Raw genomic sequence first — 13,943 nt, 5'->3', positions numbered from 1 at the left:
GGTGGAGCTCGCCCCCAATAACTGGACATATAAAAACACCCTTACAACCGTACTTTCATTTACAGCTGCAAAGCAAGTGTTCGGGTACACGATGTAAAACGACATGCAGCATGAAATGCCAGCTGTGCACATTGAAGTGGGGGGAAAAGAAATTGCCAGGAGTTTGATTCTAAATCGGAGTGGGCCTATCCTGTGGAAAGTGGCGGCTCACTCAAATTTCCTTATGCTTGCTAATCTATTTTGGCATGGGGCGTATTTGTGTAGCAATGATGGCCTGAAGATATGGCAGACATATGCTACCAAGTGGTTGTCATACAGCAGTGCAGAATGCCGCAAAATAATGGTGCCGTGCACTGCCAGGCTGCTAAATTAGAAAACAAGCGTCTTGCTTTAAAATATGGCTTTGAGCACACATGCCTCTGTCCGATGTGCGTCTTGCGCACAAATATTAGTTTCAGTATAAAACTCATCTTCGTGTATAGCACTGTATAGGTGTATACGTTCAAACTCTTAGCACAGAGTGCAAACAGCACTAATGCTTTCTGTAAGCAGACTTGCCCAGTTCCTTGTTCTTAGCGTAACTTACGTAGCAGCTGCGTCATCTAAGAGAACACAATTTCTCTGCTGTTAACCAGATTGGAGTGGTTGGTGCTTTTTTGTTTATCAATTTCAGTCTTTATTCCTATGTGTTGGCCAGTGGCATATCAATGAACAATCACTCTTTAATGCAGCTATGTTTTCAAATCTCGAAGATAACAAGAACAGCGAGAACGTCCGCAGTGGTTCACGGCATTCTGGCTCAAATAATGTTCTACCATTTATGCTATCCCACAGGGTGTTTGTGTTACTTGTATTAGATCTATTAGCAGCCACCCAAAGAAAAAAACAGCTGTTTTTTATTTGCGGTGAATTGACGAATTAACACTTCAACAGGATTGCCAGCTAGGTGGTTTTTTGGCACAGCAGGTTTTGTCTGTTGTGTTGGGTGCCAGTTCAAACCCCACACTGGCACCCCATTTGCCAGTTTTCCAGTTCTCCCCAAAATTGGTGCATGTGTCGCATGTAGTCGGGTGTTTATATGTAACAGCCAAATTCCTAATTCCATAAACTGTTCACGGTCGTGTTATCAGAAGTTAAGAAACTTTGCAACCTTCTTTCACTTATGTTTTTCTTGCGACATTTCTCCTAATAGGAGTCCAAGCGCTACTTCTGCTTCTCTCCAATACATCTTCTCTGCAGCCACCCGCTGATGATGCTTTTCACATCAACTGGCATGACCAGTTTGGGCACCGAGCCAAATGGGTGCGCGTTGTATGTTCTTGTACTCAATTTTGTTGCCGCGTTCAACGAACTGGTTTCATGACGAGCTTCACTAGTCTGCCAAAAATGACACTGAGTGTAGTAGTTCTTATCAGGCAACTATACTTTCATTTACATGAACTTGATGCGAGCATGTCAAGTGAGAAATTGCATTGGTTTAGTCCAACCCGACCATGTTTACTGTATAGGCTCGTGTAAGGGCTGGACCCCTCACTTGGCAGCCCAAAATTTGGACGAATAATTGCTAATGAAGATGCGATTGCATCCGGTGCCCTGATGCCGCTTGTGCATTGGCAAATTTTTACTCTACCTACTTCCGCATGCCACTACTACATGGTGAGAGCTGCGTGACTTCTGGTGCAATGGTACATCTGGGTTGTGCAGCAGTCACCGGCTGTGCCAGCACCATTTCAGCTAGAAGATTTGGTCTTGTGTAAGAGCTGCACCTCATCAAAAGTGTGACAAGAAAGTGGGGCCCTTACATGAGTCTATACAGTATATGCTTCTGGCCAGCAGGTTGGGTGAGTCAACCCACCTTTTGCAGGCAAATTGCACTAAACATGACTCGATGATGACCGGTTCTCAACCTAAACAAGGCAACTGAACTTTGTCGGGTTCATGTAAATGTTGTGTAAATGCGTTTGTACCACGACAAACCTACTAAACATTTTAGATAAAAACTGGGGGAGGTGGTGATAAAAGAAAGGTATCCACAATATGAGGGTGTAAAGAAAAGGAAGGAATGGGGGAGGGGTCATTGCAGGCTCTGTACACCCAGTGCTAAATGTCCTCATTCTCAGAAGGGGGAAAAGGGGGGTCAGGTTTTCCCTGTGGATCTGTCAGTACCTGTGTGTGTGTGTACAAGAGATCACAAACGTTTCTGTATTCAAGTATTATTGAAGAAATCAAATGGTTCCTCCTCCAACCATGCACAGAACCCACTTATAAGTGGGCAATGTAACTCGGTGACAACTTATAGTAATGAAGCACAGCAGCTGCTAGCAGCTTCAATTACCCACAACAGAACTAATTTGCTCTTGAATTATATTTTTCAGATTTCTGTGTAACGTGGCTTTCTCATGACTTTTGGTTGGAGTTATACAAATACTTCTAATAGCTGCCTTTGGCATAGCGAGAAAAACTGTATCCACACACACCGACAGCTCAGACTAAACAGTCTTAGCAACAACCAGTATAAGTCACGTCAACTTGCTTTATTATAAAGCACAGCGACTAATTTGTCTTAAAATTTAATTAGATCTAACTGTACACAGGCCACCGGACTCCTCAAAAGCCTTACTTGTGGCATGGCAACATGTTCCCATGGAACTAAAAGAAAACAATTTACAAAATGAACAGCTTGGAAGGACAACATTGCTGCGATGGTGGCACTTGGCACTATTCCTCCGTCTCGCAGGAATTTTGTGCATCCACTGGCGTTCTTTGTTTCCTTTTTTTTTTAAGTGCGAAGTGAGCAGCACAGTCTGTACACTTGTTGCCCCTTCCAGTATGCAGCAGTCTATGACACGACTGGTCTGCAAATCCAGGTTTGTTTTTCTTTCCGCTGTAGTACTTCTCTCTCTAGTATCACCATTGCATGTACGCTGCACCTTGAAGAGGTCACATACACGCACAACACTGGAAAACGTGTTCTTTTTCCTCCTGCAGCACTGTCAGGTCTCAGTTGAAGACAAACTTGTAGGTGAAGCCACCACCTGAGCCACTGCCGAAAGGGTTGAATCCCTGGAAGGGGTTGAAGCCCTTGCCTTGCTGAGACTCTGGATCCAGAGGATCCTCACCATTGTCAAATTGTTTCCTCTTCTCTGTAATGCAAAAAAAGAGGGGGGGGGGGGGGACAACAATGCTATAATGCAAAATACAACGAAGACAATGTGAAATATAAGAAGAAAGATGAAGTGAAGAACAATGCTAAGGTGGACAAAGCAGCACATGTCTTTAATCTGCCCCTTTCACTACACTCGCAGTGTATGTTACACACTCCATTGTTCCCTGATGATGCAACACAAATTGTACACAATGGGTCTCCTCTAGCCTTGGCTACAGCACTTTCCGTGCACTATATTGATGAATTATGAGAGAAGAAAAAAGAAAAGGAAAAGCCCACCTAAGCAAAAACTGCATGAAGTATGCACCTAGTATAAAGCTGTTCTGAGAGTTATGAAAGAAAGATGTTCAAATGTAAAAGAGGGCTGCAGTTATGAGAAACAAAAATGTAAGTGAAACAATAATGCCTCTTGCATTTCCTGCATATGTTAAAAGATGGCATCATAATTATAAATGGTTCTTTGATCCATACCCAGCAGTACATCTTTCACCCAGTGGTAGATGCTCTTAACATTCATGCACTTTTGAGCAATTTATTGCGTAGTATGCTTGTTCTACTGCAATGAAGTGAAATTTGAATAGAGTGGTACCAGTTTGAACACTGAAAACAAGAAGACTGGTCGGTGGTGAATTAAGATGCTTCACACAAGAACATTCAATTCAAGAGTGACATTTCAGCTTTTCCTGCTTTGCACTCAACATGCAATGCTTACTTACCCCAAAGAGAAAGCATCAATGCACCATGTATACTAGCACACGAAGAGACGTATGTGTTTTGCACTTGCCTTGACAACTTTGCAGTTTGTACATTCTGCTATGAGGCATTAGTTGCTACAGGTTGCAATGGACAGATGTATTCACCGGCATGCAAGAGCCAACAATTGTGCACATACAACAAAAGAATCCTCAAACATTTCCACAATGAAATAATTGCAAAACAAAAGGTGTTCTGACATAGAATTGGGGCTCTCACTCAAGTATCCAAAATTAAGAAATACATTTCATTTACTTTAGTAGAGCTTGACACCAGCATGATGGTCCTCTCACAAAAGAGCAATGGAGGAAAGGAGAAAAACACTGACCAGGGTCAGTGAGCACCTCCTTGGCAGCTGCAATGTCAATGAACTTCTTTTCCGCTTCCTTCTTGGAGTCTCCCTGGTAGTTGTCTGGGTGCCACTTTTGGGCCAACTTTCGATAGGCTTTCAGGATCTCTCGCTTCTGCGCCGAGCGCTTCACCCCGAGAATCTTGTAGTAGTCGCGTTTGTGCGACTGCTTTTCAAGCCGTTGAGCCCGCTTGAGGCCCTCAGGTCCACATGAGTTCTCGTCCATGTTGGCTGCTTGCTGAAAGTCATGGGATGCTGTGTGGAAGAGGGACCATAAAATCATTCTTGATGTCTACCCACAGGTGCACGTGACATTCATAGAACGCTTGAGAGTACAGGCTCTTTATGTACAATGCCTACCAGTGAAGCAATGGCCTAGAGGAGCTCATGATGTCTAATGCATCATTTTGTGATGTCACCTGCCTCACAATTGCATGCTCACAGGCAGCTGCTACTAATTTGAAAGCTTATCCTTAGAGCACGTTCTCAAAATGTGAGGTATGCTTTCCAATATCAATAATTAACCCCCGATTGCTTTAGACATGAAAAAGACTATTAAGATAAAATTATCCTTCAATTATTTTGACAACTTCAGTTTCTATGATGCATTTAAACAGTTGAATCCGCACAACTGCCTATGTTGCATATAATTTTATTTGATAAGAAATGTTGCTTGACAAGTCAAATGATGATGAATGTAAGAATGATGAATAACATTGCACCAACCTGCCCGCAATGCATGCAGGCATACAAAAGTGCCATCTGCATCTCGGAAGCATTATTGCTTCCTACACACAAGAAAGCACAATGTAAAGCATTAGCACTATGAAGGCAGACGGTGGGTTGGTGGACTTCTGCCAAGAGAATGCTGCACAAAAGTAGTAGAGCAGGAGGGGCAGGTATTGCTAATATACACGCAGAGAGAACTAATCTTACAGAGAACTGCCAGCAGTTACACCATCTGTAAAATTTTTAAAGTAGTGAATGTGAAACATTGCAAATATAGAGGGTTGGTATGAACTGCATCACCACCTAACAGGGCTAGGGCGCTTCATGTTACAAGGGAAGCAGGATGCTAACCAAGCAGTGTAACCAAAAATTCATGTTTTCAAGCACCCTACTGATCGGTGTCATACAGTCATGCAAACATGACTAAACTTTTCTGGTGTGTGAAACTACAGACATTTTGTGAAAACTTTAGCCTGTGTTTTCCACATGCTAAAAAGTTTTTGCTTGTGGAATGCCAACTAAGCTTGATCCCTGACACTGTTAACCTATACAATCAATGTCCAATTTTTTGGACTCCCTAGTGGCCATGAGAATGTACAAAAAAATGAATGCATGCCTTTTACTGCCCCCAAGGGCTCAAACTGCCACTTGCACGTCCAAAATAGCTCCAAAATAGCGTTGCTGCGGTGGAAGCTATGGCTGTCAGCAAATTAGCCTGTGAGAGCGCTGGTTCAAGGCTGCGAGATAATCAAAATGGCAGCGGTGGTAGCTTCGATTAATGTGCTTTTGGAACTAAGGTCATGCTAAACAGTCCAGAAAATCAAACGACAAAAGGCTTCAGCATCCAAAATTTCAGACATCATACATTGGCTCTATCAGGTACATGGCAGTGCCAAGTACTATCAGGAATGTCCAAAAAAATTGTTTGTTCACTGTATTTCCCAACATGATGTACAATAGTAGTCATTTAGCACTTAAAATTCTTTTCACTTTTTTTGTGTAAGAAATGGGAAGCCCACTGACCGCGGTCATACTGCCCATCCGCCAAGTAGGCCTCTGCTCGGTCGCATAGGGCTCGTGTGTCCTCTGGGTTCAGGCGCAGGGCGTCAGAGCAGACCTCAACGGCCTCACTGGTATGGCCTGCCTTGCTGTTGCAGTGACAGAGGCGCCCCTTGACGTGCTGCACTATCTGGGCCACGTCAGGCTCAGTGCGCAATGCCGCCTTGCCTTTCTCGACGCAGTCATCATAGCTGCCCTGCCCAATCAGCTCCTGGATGCTACGCAGTTGTGCTGCTAGCTTCTTCACCTTCTTGTAGTGTGAGAAGCAGTCCTTGTGGTCAGGGTCAAGCTTGAGGCATTCTCGAATGACACTGGATTAGACAATAAAAGAACAGGATATGTCAATGAGTGGGAGCAAGTGGAAGGCCAACGATGCTGCTGTGACAACCTGCATGAAGAAAGGACATAATTAGCCAAAATAAAAAACCGTTGCTTAAGCTGCACACCTCCTTTGAATTATGTAACATTCACATTCCTGCTACAGTAGGCAAAGTTGCCACACTAGGTGCTTTGTTAGTTACTTAGCAAAGCTTGTGAAAAGCGTCCAGTATACTGAGAAAGGCTTGAAAATGATCTTTTACGTGTTACCATTACCATTACCTGTTACCTTCCCAGGTAATGTCAGCCTCATCAAGCTTGCTACCCATTGAAGTTGTGGTTATTACATCTGCTATGGAAGGCTCTGCCAGTGGTTCATGGAAGGTGGCTCACAGGATCACAACCAGGATCAGGATCGCAACAAGAAGCAAAATGATTCTGCTACGCGAGGCTACAATGCACTGATACATCTCCACAAAAGCCTGAGAAAGCACTTCATAAGTGTAGACGAGAATACGAGCACAATGATAGATATGATGTGCAAGAGCACTGAGAGAAACTTTTCTGCTTTAATGGTTTTGTGGACGCTTAGATTGCATGTGATTCCAGCCCGTTTAGGGCCCTTCTTACCTATCTTACATTAAATGCAAGTGTTTGGAGAAATTAAGACAAGGGAAATATGCAAACTTCACTCACTTAAGAGACTCGTCAGCGTCTCCCAGCTTGTAGTACAGCTTACTAAGTTTCAAGAAGCCAACAGTGTTGTCTGGCACCATCTTCGTTGTGGGCCGCAGGTCTGTGATGGCATTTATCAAGTCCCCAAGGTTTTCATAACACTGTGCACGCATCTCACGAAGAGTCACATCCCATGGGCACTCCTAGAAGGTCACCACAAGAGTAAAGCGTGAGAGGAAACATCACCACATTACCCTCTTAAGCAAGTCCATCTCAACACACAATAAACCACATAATATTAAATTTATGATAATAAGGTCTAGAATGAACACAGATGAGACCACCAATATATTTCCTTTTAGCAGCACAACTACTTATATATGTCCCAATCTGAAAAAAAGTATGAACCCTTCAAGTGGCATATCTATCAGGCGACAACTTTCTGCGGCAGTGCAAAGAAAGCTATGAAGCTTAAGAACATACTTTTTAACGGCGAATTTGCATGTAGTCTGCCCGAATGTAAGCCACTGGAAGCTACGCAGTGTAAAACAAAATGTACCAATTCATATTTTTTGTTAAATATTTATTTCAGAACAAATCGGAAGCTTGCTTAAGAAAAGGTGTTGCATTTCTTGCTGTTCCTAGTTTTCTCACTTTATGTTGCATTACCTGGTTTTGCTTGCCCAGTAAACAATGATGGTGTCGCTGGGTTGCAGAAAATGTGAGCGAGTTAGCTTATAGCTGATATAAACTCATCAGGAGAAAATTAAGACAGTGCTGTGTTGAGGAGTGTCTGGTTAGCTCCATACAACTACAAAGAAAGGAGATGTGTTGTGTAAAGCTGATGCCACTAGCGCAAGCGCATTGCTGGTTCAGTGAGGAGGTGATGGCTACCTCAACACCGGCAACCTGTCCGTGTACGTACAGCGAGTCCACAAGGGGTGGAAGCACAATTGTGCAATTAGAAGCAGTATTAAGAAAATGTGCATTTCAATATTTTCGTGGCACACAGGACCAGTATTCTAGGTTGCTCACTGCCACGGATATAATTATGTTAGGGAGACTTCGCATGTAGCAGTGTTGCACCAGAGGTGTCAGCATTCCTGGCACTTCACAATGACAGCGACAAACTTCACGGATACAGGCACCTTCACAAAGTTCCACCTGTAGCAACAGACGCATCAATGTCTATTATGCAAGTGACAGCGTTTCTTCTACTGTGCAAAAACAGTGTGCTTGACCTGCACAAGGAATGCTGTTGCTTATAGACACTAACACGGTTCCTGCCCACTGCATGAAATCTCGTCAAAGTTCTTCAAGTGAACAACCGAGAACACCGACACTGTATGCCAAGGAGTTTGTGAAATGTGTGTTTTACTTTACATAGGATTTCCGATTGCCCAGTTCCTGGATGGGCCATAGGTTTACAGTGAAGCTGTTTATGGCTAGAGTTCCGTGCATTTTTCGTGTCCGTCAACAAATGTGTGTGAGCAAAACTATCATTATCAGCAATGGCTTGTGCCACTGCTCGCATGTTCGTTGTAGTTGTCTTCTTCCACAGCTGGCTCCGCTGCCCCTCATCAAGTCAATGTTTCCATATTCCTCAGTCCCACTGTGAAGGCGTTGGTGGCACTGGCCCACTGCCAGTTGGTGCAGTGATTTTGGTCTCAAATTCTTTGCCTCAATATATCGCTCGCGCCTCTGTCATCTTCCACAGCTGGCTCTGATGCCGCTCATCATGCTAGCGTTTCCATACTGCCCCTCTCTCGGCGTAGGCACTGGCATAGGCACTGGCCCACTGCCAGTCAGTGCAGTGATTTTGGTCTCAATATATTGTGAAATCAAAACACGAATGCATATAACAAATGTACAACATGAATGAATGCGGATGTATAAAAATGAGTGTGTGCCTACCTTTTGCCACGATGACCATTGATCAAGACAATAAATGTGTTCGTACCTTTGTTTATAAGTTCTGTGTAACCTCTGTCATGTGCTGCAAGCTTTGCTGGTCATCCACCTTTGCAGAGTGGAATGGCTCACGATTTTTCACAAAAGAATGCTTGTTTTAATAATGCACTTACTACGTTCCTCTAAAGTAACAAATATTACATCGCTTGTCATATAAATTAATGCAGTGCATTTCGTGCAGCTGGACATTCAGTTCAATAGTGCACGGCTTAGCGTAAAATAGAAAGTCACCTTGAGGTAATGTGTTTTAGAAAAGGGCTCAGCCATTTGTTCCTTCAGTGTGGCATTTACGTTCGCTTTAGGAAAATGACGTAATATACATCCGATTTACCTTAGCACTATTTCACAGACAGTAATAATACACCGAGCTCGCTCACATGAAAACAATTAAATAAAAACAGGCTCACTGAAACCGAAATCGCCAACAAGACGTTGGCACTGCTTGGCGTAGTAACACGAGAGCAGAAGCTGTGCACATGCGCTTAGCTTTGGCTGTGCTGCCACAGAAAGTTGTTGTTGGGTATTGAACATGCTCGCAATATCTTCTTCAAACACACTTGGAATCGAGAGACTTGTTAAAGATGACAATGTTTTTGATAACAAATGCCAATTTGGCCACAAGGATAAATAAGTTATCTACAGGCTTCCAAGCAAGTAATCTCCAATGTAAGGTTTCCCAGAATAATCACTACAACTCAAAGCTCTCACAAGTGACAGCTTTTGTTCCCAGCAATGCAATAACTACATTTATATGTTGTTACACTACTTACAGTGAAAAAGAAAAGATAGGTATTCAGGGGTAAATAAGCACAATGATCAAGTTGCAATGTGTTATGTGAGAAAGGCACCCAAGAACAACCAATCACTTACTGCAATCACCCTGGTGAGCACTTCGATAGCTCCCACGTAGTTTCGGTCATGAATCATATCCTGTGCAACACGAATGTCTTGCTTCAGAGGTTCAATGGCCATGTACGCCCGATGTGCCTCACCATTGTTTGGGTCTAGTCGTAGCTGTACGAAACAGTGCCAGGCCATCAAAGCAATGCCGCAACTTTCGTCAGCTATCTTAACTTACCCACTCTAATGGCAAGCACTAAAGCTTCAGAGAACATGTCTGAAACTACGATTCCCTATAATGTGGAGTGCGCTTTGGTATCTCTGAAAGCTTAAGATGACTATTCCTTTGGACACACTAGGTCTATCATTAGTTTAACTTGCTTTGTGCTGCCCTTCATGCATAAGCTAGCCATTGTCACATAAAGATTTAGAAAGCATGAAACACCAGGTGAATATGTGAGCACTGATTGTGTATGCAAAAAATTTTATTATGACAATGACAAAATGATGTGCTTGCAGACATTCTCATGTCTACTAATAGTTGCTTCATAATGCTCAGAGTCAAGGACATGCAATAAATGTTATGTTTGAAACTGCTCCAACTAGTTTGCTTCCTGAAATTTTTTTTAGGCAAGTCGACCTTGCCACCACAGCATAAAAAGTACCAAGCATTGCTATTGCCACTGCTTGCACTAAGATGATTATGCCCACACATCCATCTGCTTCTAAACATGGCAACATCAGATAGCAGAGTGGCCACAATACATGGCTTGTTTAAGGCTTGAACATTAATGCAGACACTAACTTGTACACGAAGTGCATTAGGAATATTACGTGGAGACACTAGCAGTGAGAGGTATCCCCTATCATTTTGAGTGCACTGTGTTCATTTTAAAATAATGTGTGTTCTGGACTATTTTCCTTCAGACCGACTGGTTGCAGGTTAATGGAATAATACATTCTACAACTATTTAAAGTCAAGCCACGCTGTGAGCCCAGAAACATAACACAGCTCCCACAGGCCAGCAGAAGAAAGTAATAGATCTTCAATAAAACAGACACATTATCCAAGTAGCAATGCGACCCCACGACAGACTAGCTGTAATGTGGACTGTAACTTCAAAGAAATAAGGTGAGAGGTGTAGCAAAAAGAAACAAAATTGTAGGCCTGGGGAGGTGTTCTGTAAGAGTCCACCTAGTGGACATGTCCATTTTGTCTGCTGACTGGCCGTGCTGGGCTGTGCAGCTGCGAGGCTCCACAGCAAATCAGCACTTCAGCAGCAGACAAAATGGACATGTCCACTAGGTGGACTCTTACAGAACACCTCTCCTGTTCATTGAGGTAAAGTTCACACAAACTAGCCTTTCAGAAAATATACCTGCACAATTTAATGCACAGAAATTCACAGCAAAAAGTTTTATTGCACAGGAGGTCCCTAAATCCATTACTTCATACATGTGTACTTCAGCATAGGCAAAATACACGCAGAAATTACACTATGACAAGAATACCTTGCTTATTAGAGATTAGATCAGATTATGGGGCTGTAGCACATGCTAACCTCCAGTATGAATTTACAAGAAATTGCTGCAAGCCTAAAGCATTCGTTGTTACAAGATTTATTCACAACTTCCCGTGTATCAGGTAACAATCCAAAACAAAATTAACACAAGCATAGGCATATATCTGCCTTCTTTATGTCCACTGTTTATTCTTCACAAAGAATGGGAGAACACATACACACACAAAAAGAAACTACACTTACCACCCACTCAAAGTCGATATGGGCCTCCTCTAGATTCCCTTGCTTGAGGAGCACTGTACCCCTTTGATGCCTTGCCTATGTGTCACACATAAAGAGGGAGAAAACAAAATGTTCAATTTAAATATGTACTGTACAACATCCAATGTCGAACACTGTCTATAAAGCTGATATATAGAGCTGACATATTTAATGCAATGCGGCTGGATACTCACAGCAAGAAAGTCTGGCTTCAAGGCAATGACCTCATTGAGGTCTTCAAGTGCTGACTTGGACTTTCCTAGCCCCAGGTAAGCTGTAGCGCGCTTGTAATAAGTTAGGTAGTTATCAGGATCCGCATCTGCAATAAGAATGATGATGAGCAGAGCAATCTAAGCCTAAATGTTCAGAAAAACAACATGGCCAAATGGGTCACCTGGAAATGAAAGGTTAGAGGCCCTAAAGTTGGCAAACAATGATCCCCTAAAAATAGTATGAAATGACACCAACTACTTGCTTTTCTTTAAGGAATCTGTGGCCGAGGCAATAGCAAGCACTCCGCAAAATGTCAGTAGTCATGTTTCAGTAGTGACACATCAGCATTACCACGTCCACAGATGTTACCAATCCATCATCAGGAAGCCTGCACACGCGTAGCATTAAAGTGATAGCAGATCCTCACACGAAGAACTAAAGGCAACCATTATTACAGCTGTTATGAACTAACAAGCAGCAAAGCTGTAGTATTAAAGTTAGCTTAATTACTGTACTATAGTGCAACACAATCAATGCACCCGTCCTATCCATAGCAAAATAATTGCTGTCCTTAAAAACCAGTGTTCATTGGACATCACAATTAAACTTGCTGACAATATTATGGTGCCACGAAAGTTTTAAACACACGAACTCCTTCAAATAGCATGACTAAAGCATAACAACAATTTAATTATATGTATTATGACAAACTGCTGCCTATTCAAAATTTGGTATGCATGGTTATAAAGTTGGACAAGTTGGATTCCCAAAAGTGTAATTTAGATCTTTGTTTTATTCTGGGGTAAAACTTCGTTTAAAAGGACACCTTGAGGCCAGCAGACGACAGCTGAAAGTTAATGCATAGCTTGCCACACATAATCTTTTAGGGTGACCAAGCATCTGATAAGGAGGTGTGCCACCAAACTCGGCGAAGTTTTAAGTATAGCCGACATGCAAAAAAATGCGTTGCAGGAAACAGAAACTGCGTCTCGGCCATCAGTGAGCGCACGGCAAGAACGAATTGTATGAACACATCAGTATCATCATGACGATATCATAATGTAGACAGGATGAACGCATATACACCTGTAGAGACGCAGCGCTCGTGAACCACAAGAACTTACCGATGGCAGCGTGGTAATGAGACAAAGCGTCCGCGTACTGGCCCTTGGACATGAGTTGTCGTCCCATCTCAAGATGCCCCTCAATCTCCGCCTGTGTGATGCCCGCAACACCTGTGCGGCATGTAAAGAAGTGCAAGGCACAATCAATGGGCCGAGTCAGCTGAAAGCGCCTCGCGGGCAAAGCCCAAGGGATAACGCAAGCATGCCACCTAGTTTCCGCAGGGACACATATCCGTAATCTCGCATATTAAAACACGTGCACCAAAACGACTGCTCTCCAAGGCGATCAAGTCCGGCGAAAGTGTCGGACGTCCCAATTCACGGCGCGCGCACGCGGTGATGCAACTCCGCCGCCTATCGTTTGTCACGTACCGAAAATGTAGTACGAGACGCACGCTGACGCACGATTGATTTGACGATATCACACTTTTAAACGCACAGTTCAACCCACGACGATGCCAAAGAAGAAAGACGTCCAATGTTATAGCAGCAGAGACGAACGCTAAAAAGAGTTGAACGCGCAAGCTAGCTTCCTTCCAAGGCAAACGCCGGCCTGCAAAGTGTGCGATCCGATTGTAAGGATGGTGGATCACCACAGTGGACGGCAAAAAAATACTTGCCGATCAGTCGTCTCGTTGTCCAGGCGAGAACGTAAAGGTAGGAGACGAGCTGGTACGCCGAAGGATAGCCTGTCATTTTGGCCGTAGCGAGCGCGGAGGATACAATTTGTTAAAATAAATACTAGACCATAATTTCTATCCCGCTGCCCGAGCGCAAGTACAGCTCATCGCTCGAGTCGATGTCGACTGCTTGTACACAAAAATATCGTGTGCTTAGCTGATTGGTCGCTGGGCTGCCCTTAGCGCAGCGAATCTTGAAATAAATACAAGCTCGTTATTAAGTATTTTATGCCATATAGTTATTATGCATGTATGGTGGCCTTATCGAAATAACTTTTCAGT

At 43.2% G+C, this 13,943-nt stretch overlaps 1 protein-coding gene across 1 annotated transcript; it reads right to left on the bottom strand.

Moving 5' to 3' along the window:
* Nucleotides 1–2,513: 2,513 nt before the first annotated feature.
* Nucleotides 2,514–13,793, bottom strand: P58IPK (dnaJ homolog subfamily C member P58IPK). Its single transcript, XM_075681455.1, has 9 exons — nucleotides 13,602–13,793; nucleotides 12,982–13,092; nucleotides 11,839–11,963; nucleotides 11,627–11,701; nucleotides 9,891–10,034; nucleotides 7,071–7,252; nucleotides 6,021–6,367; nucleotides 4,248–4,523; nucleotides 2,514–3,143 (listed from the first exon to the last, which is right to left on the bottom strand). The coding sequence occupies exons 1-9, from the start codon at nucleotides 13,675–13,677 to the stop codon at nucleotides 3,001–3,003; spliced, it is 1,479 nt and encodes a 492-aa protein (XP_075537570.1). The 5' UTR covers nucleotides 13,678–13,793; the 3' UTR covers nucleotides 2,514–3,000.
* Nucleotides 13,794–13,943: the final 150 nt, after the last annotated feature.

This window comes from Dermacentor variabilis, chromosome 2, assembly GCF_050947875.1.
Source record: "Dermacentor variabilis isolate Ectoservices chromosome 2, ASM5094787v1, whole genome shotgun sequence".
Lineage (NCBI taxonomy): Eukaryota > Metazoa > Arthropoda > Arachnida > Ixodida > Ixodidae > Dermacentor > Dermacentor variabilis.
The sequence above is the reverse complement of the archived record's forward strand: the minus strand, read 5'-3'. Positions and strand labels throughout refer to the sequence as shown.

Coding starts and splice junctions, on each gene's coding strand:
- P58IPK (XM_075681455.1), bottom strand. CDS start 13,677: ATGACAGGCTATCCTTCGGCGTACCAGCTCGTCTCCTACCTTTACGTT. Junction 10,035..11,626: donor ATATCGACTTTGAGTGGGTG/GTAAGTGTAGTT, acceptor TGTTTCGTACAG/CTACGACTAGACCCAAACAA. Junction 4,524..6,020: donor GGATGGGCAGTATGACCGCG/GTCAGTGGGCTT, acceptor TCTTCCACACAG/CATCCCATGACTTTCAGCAA.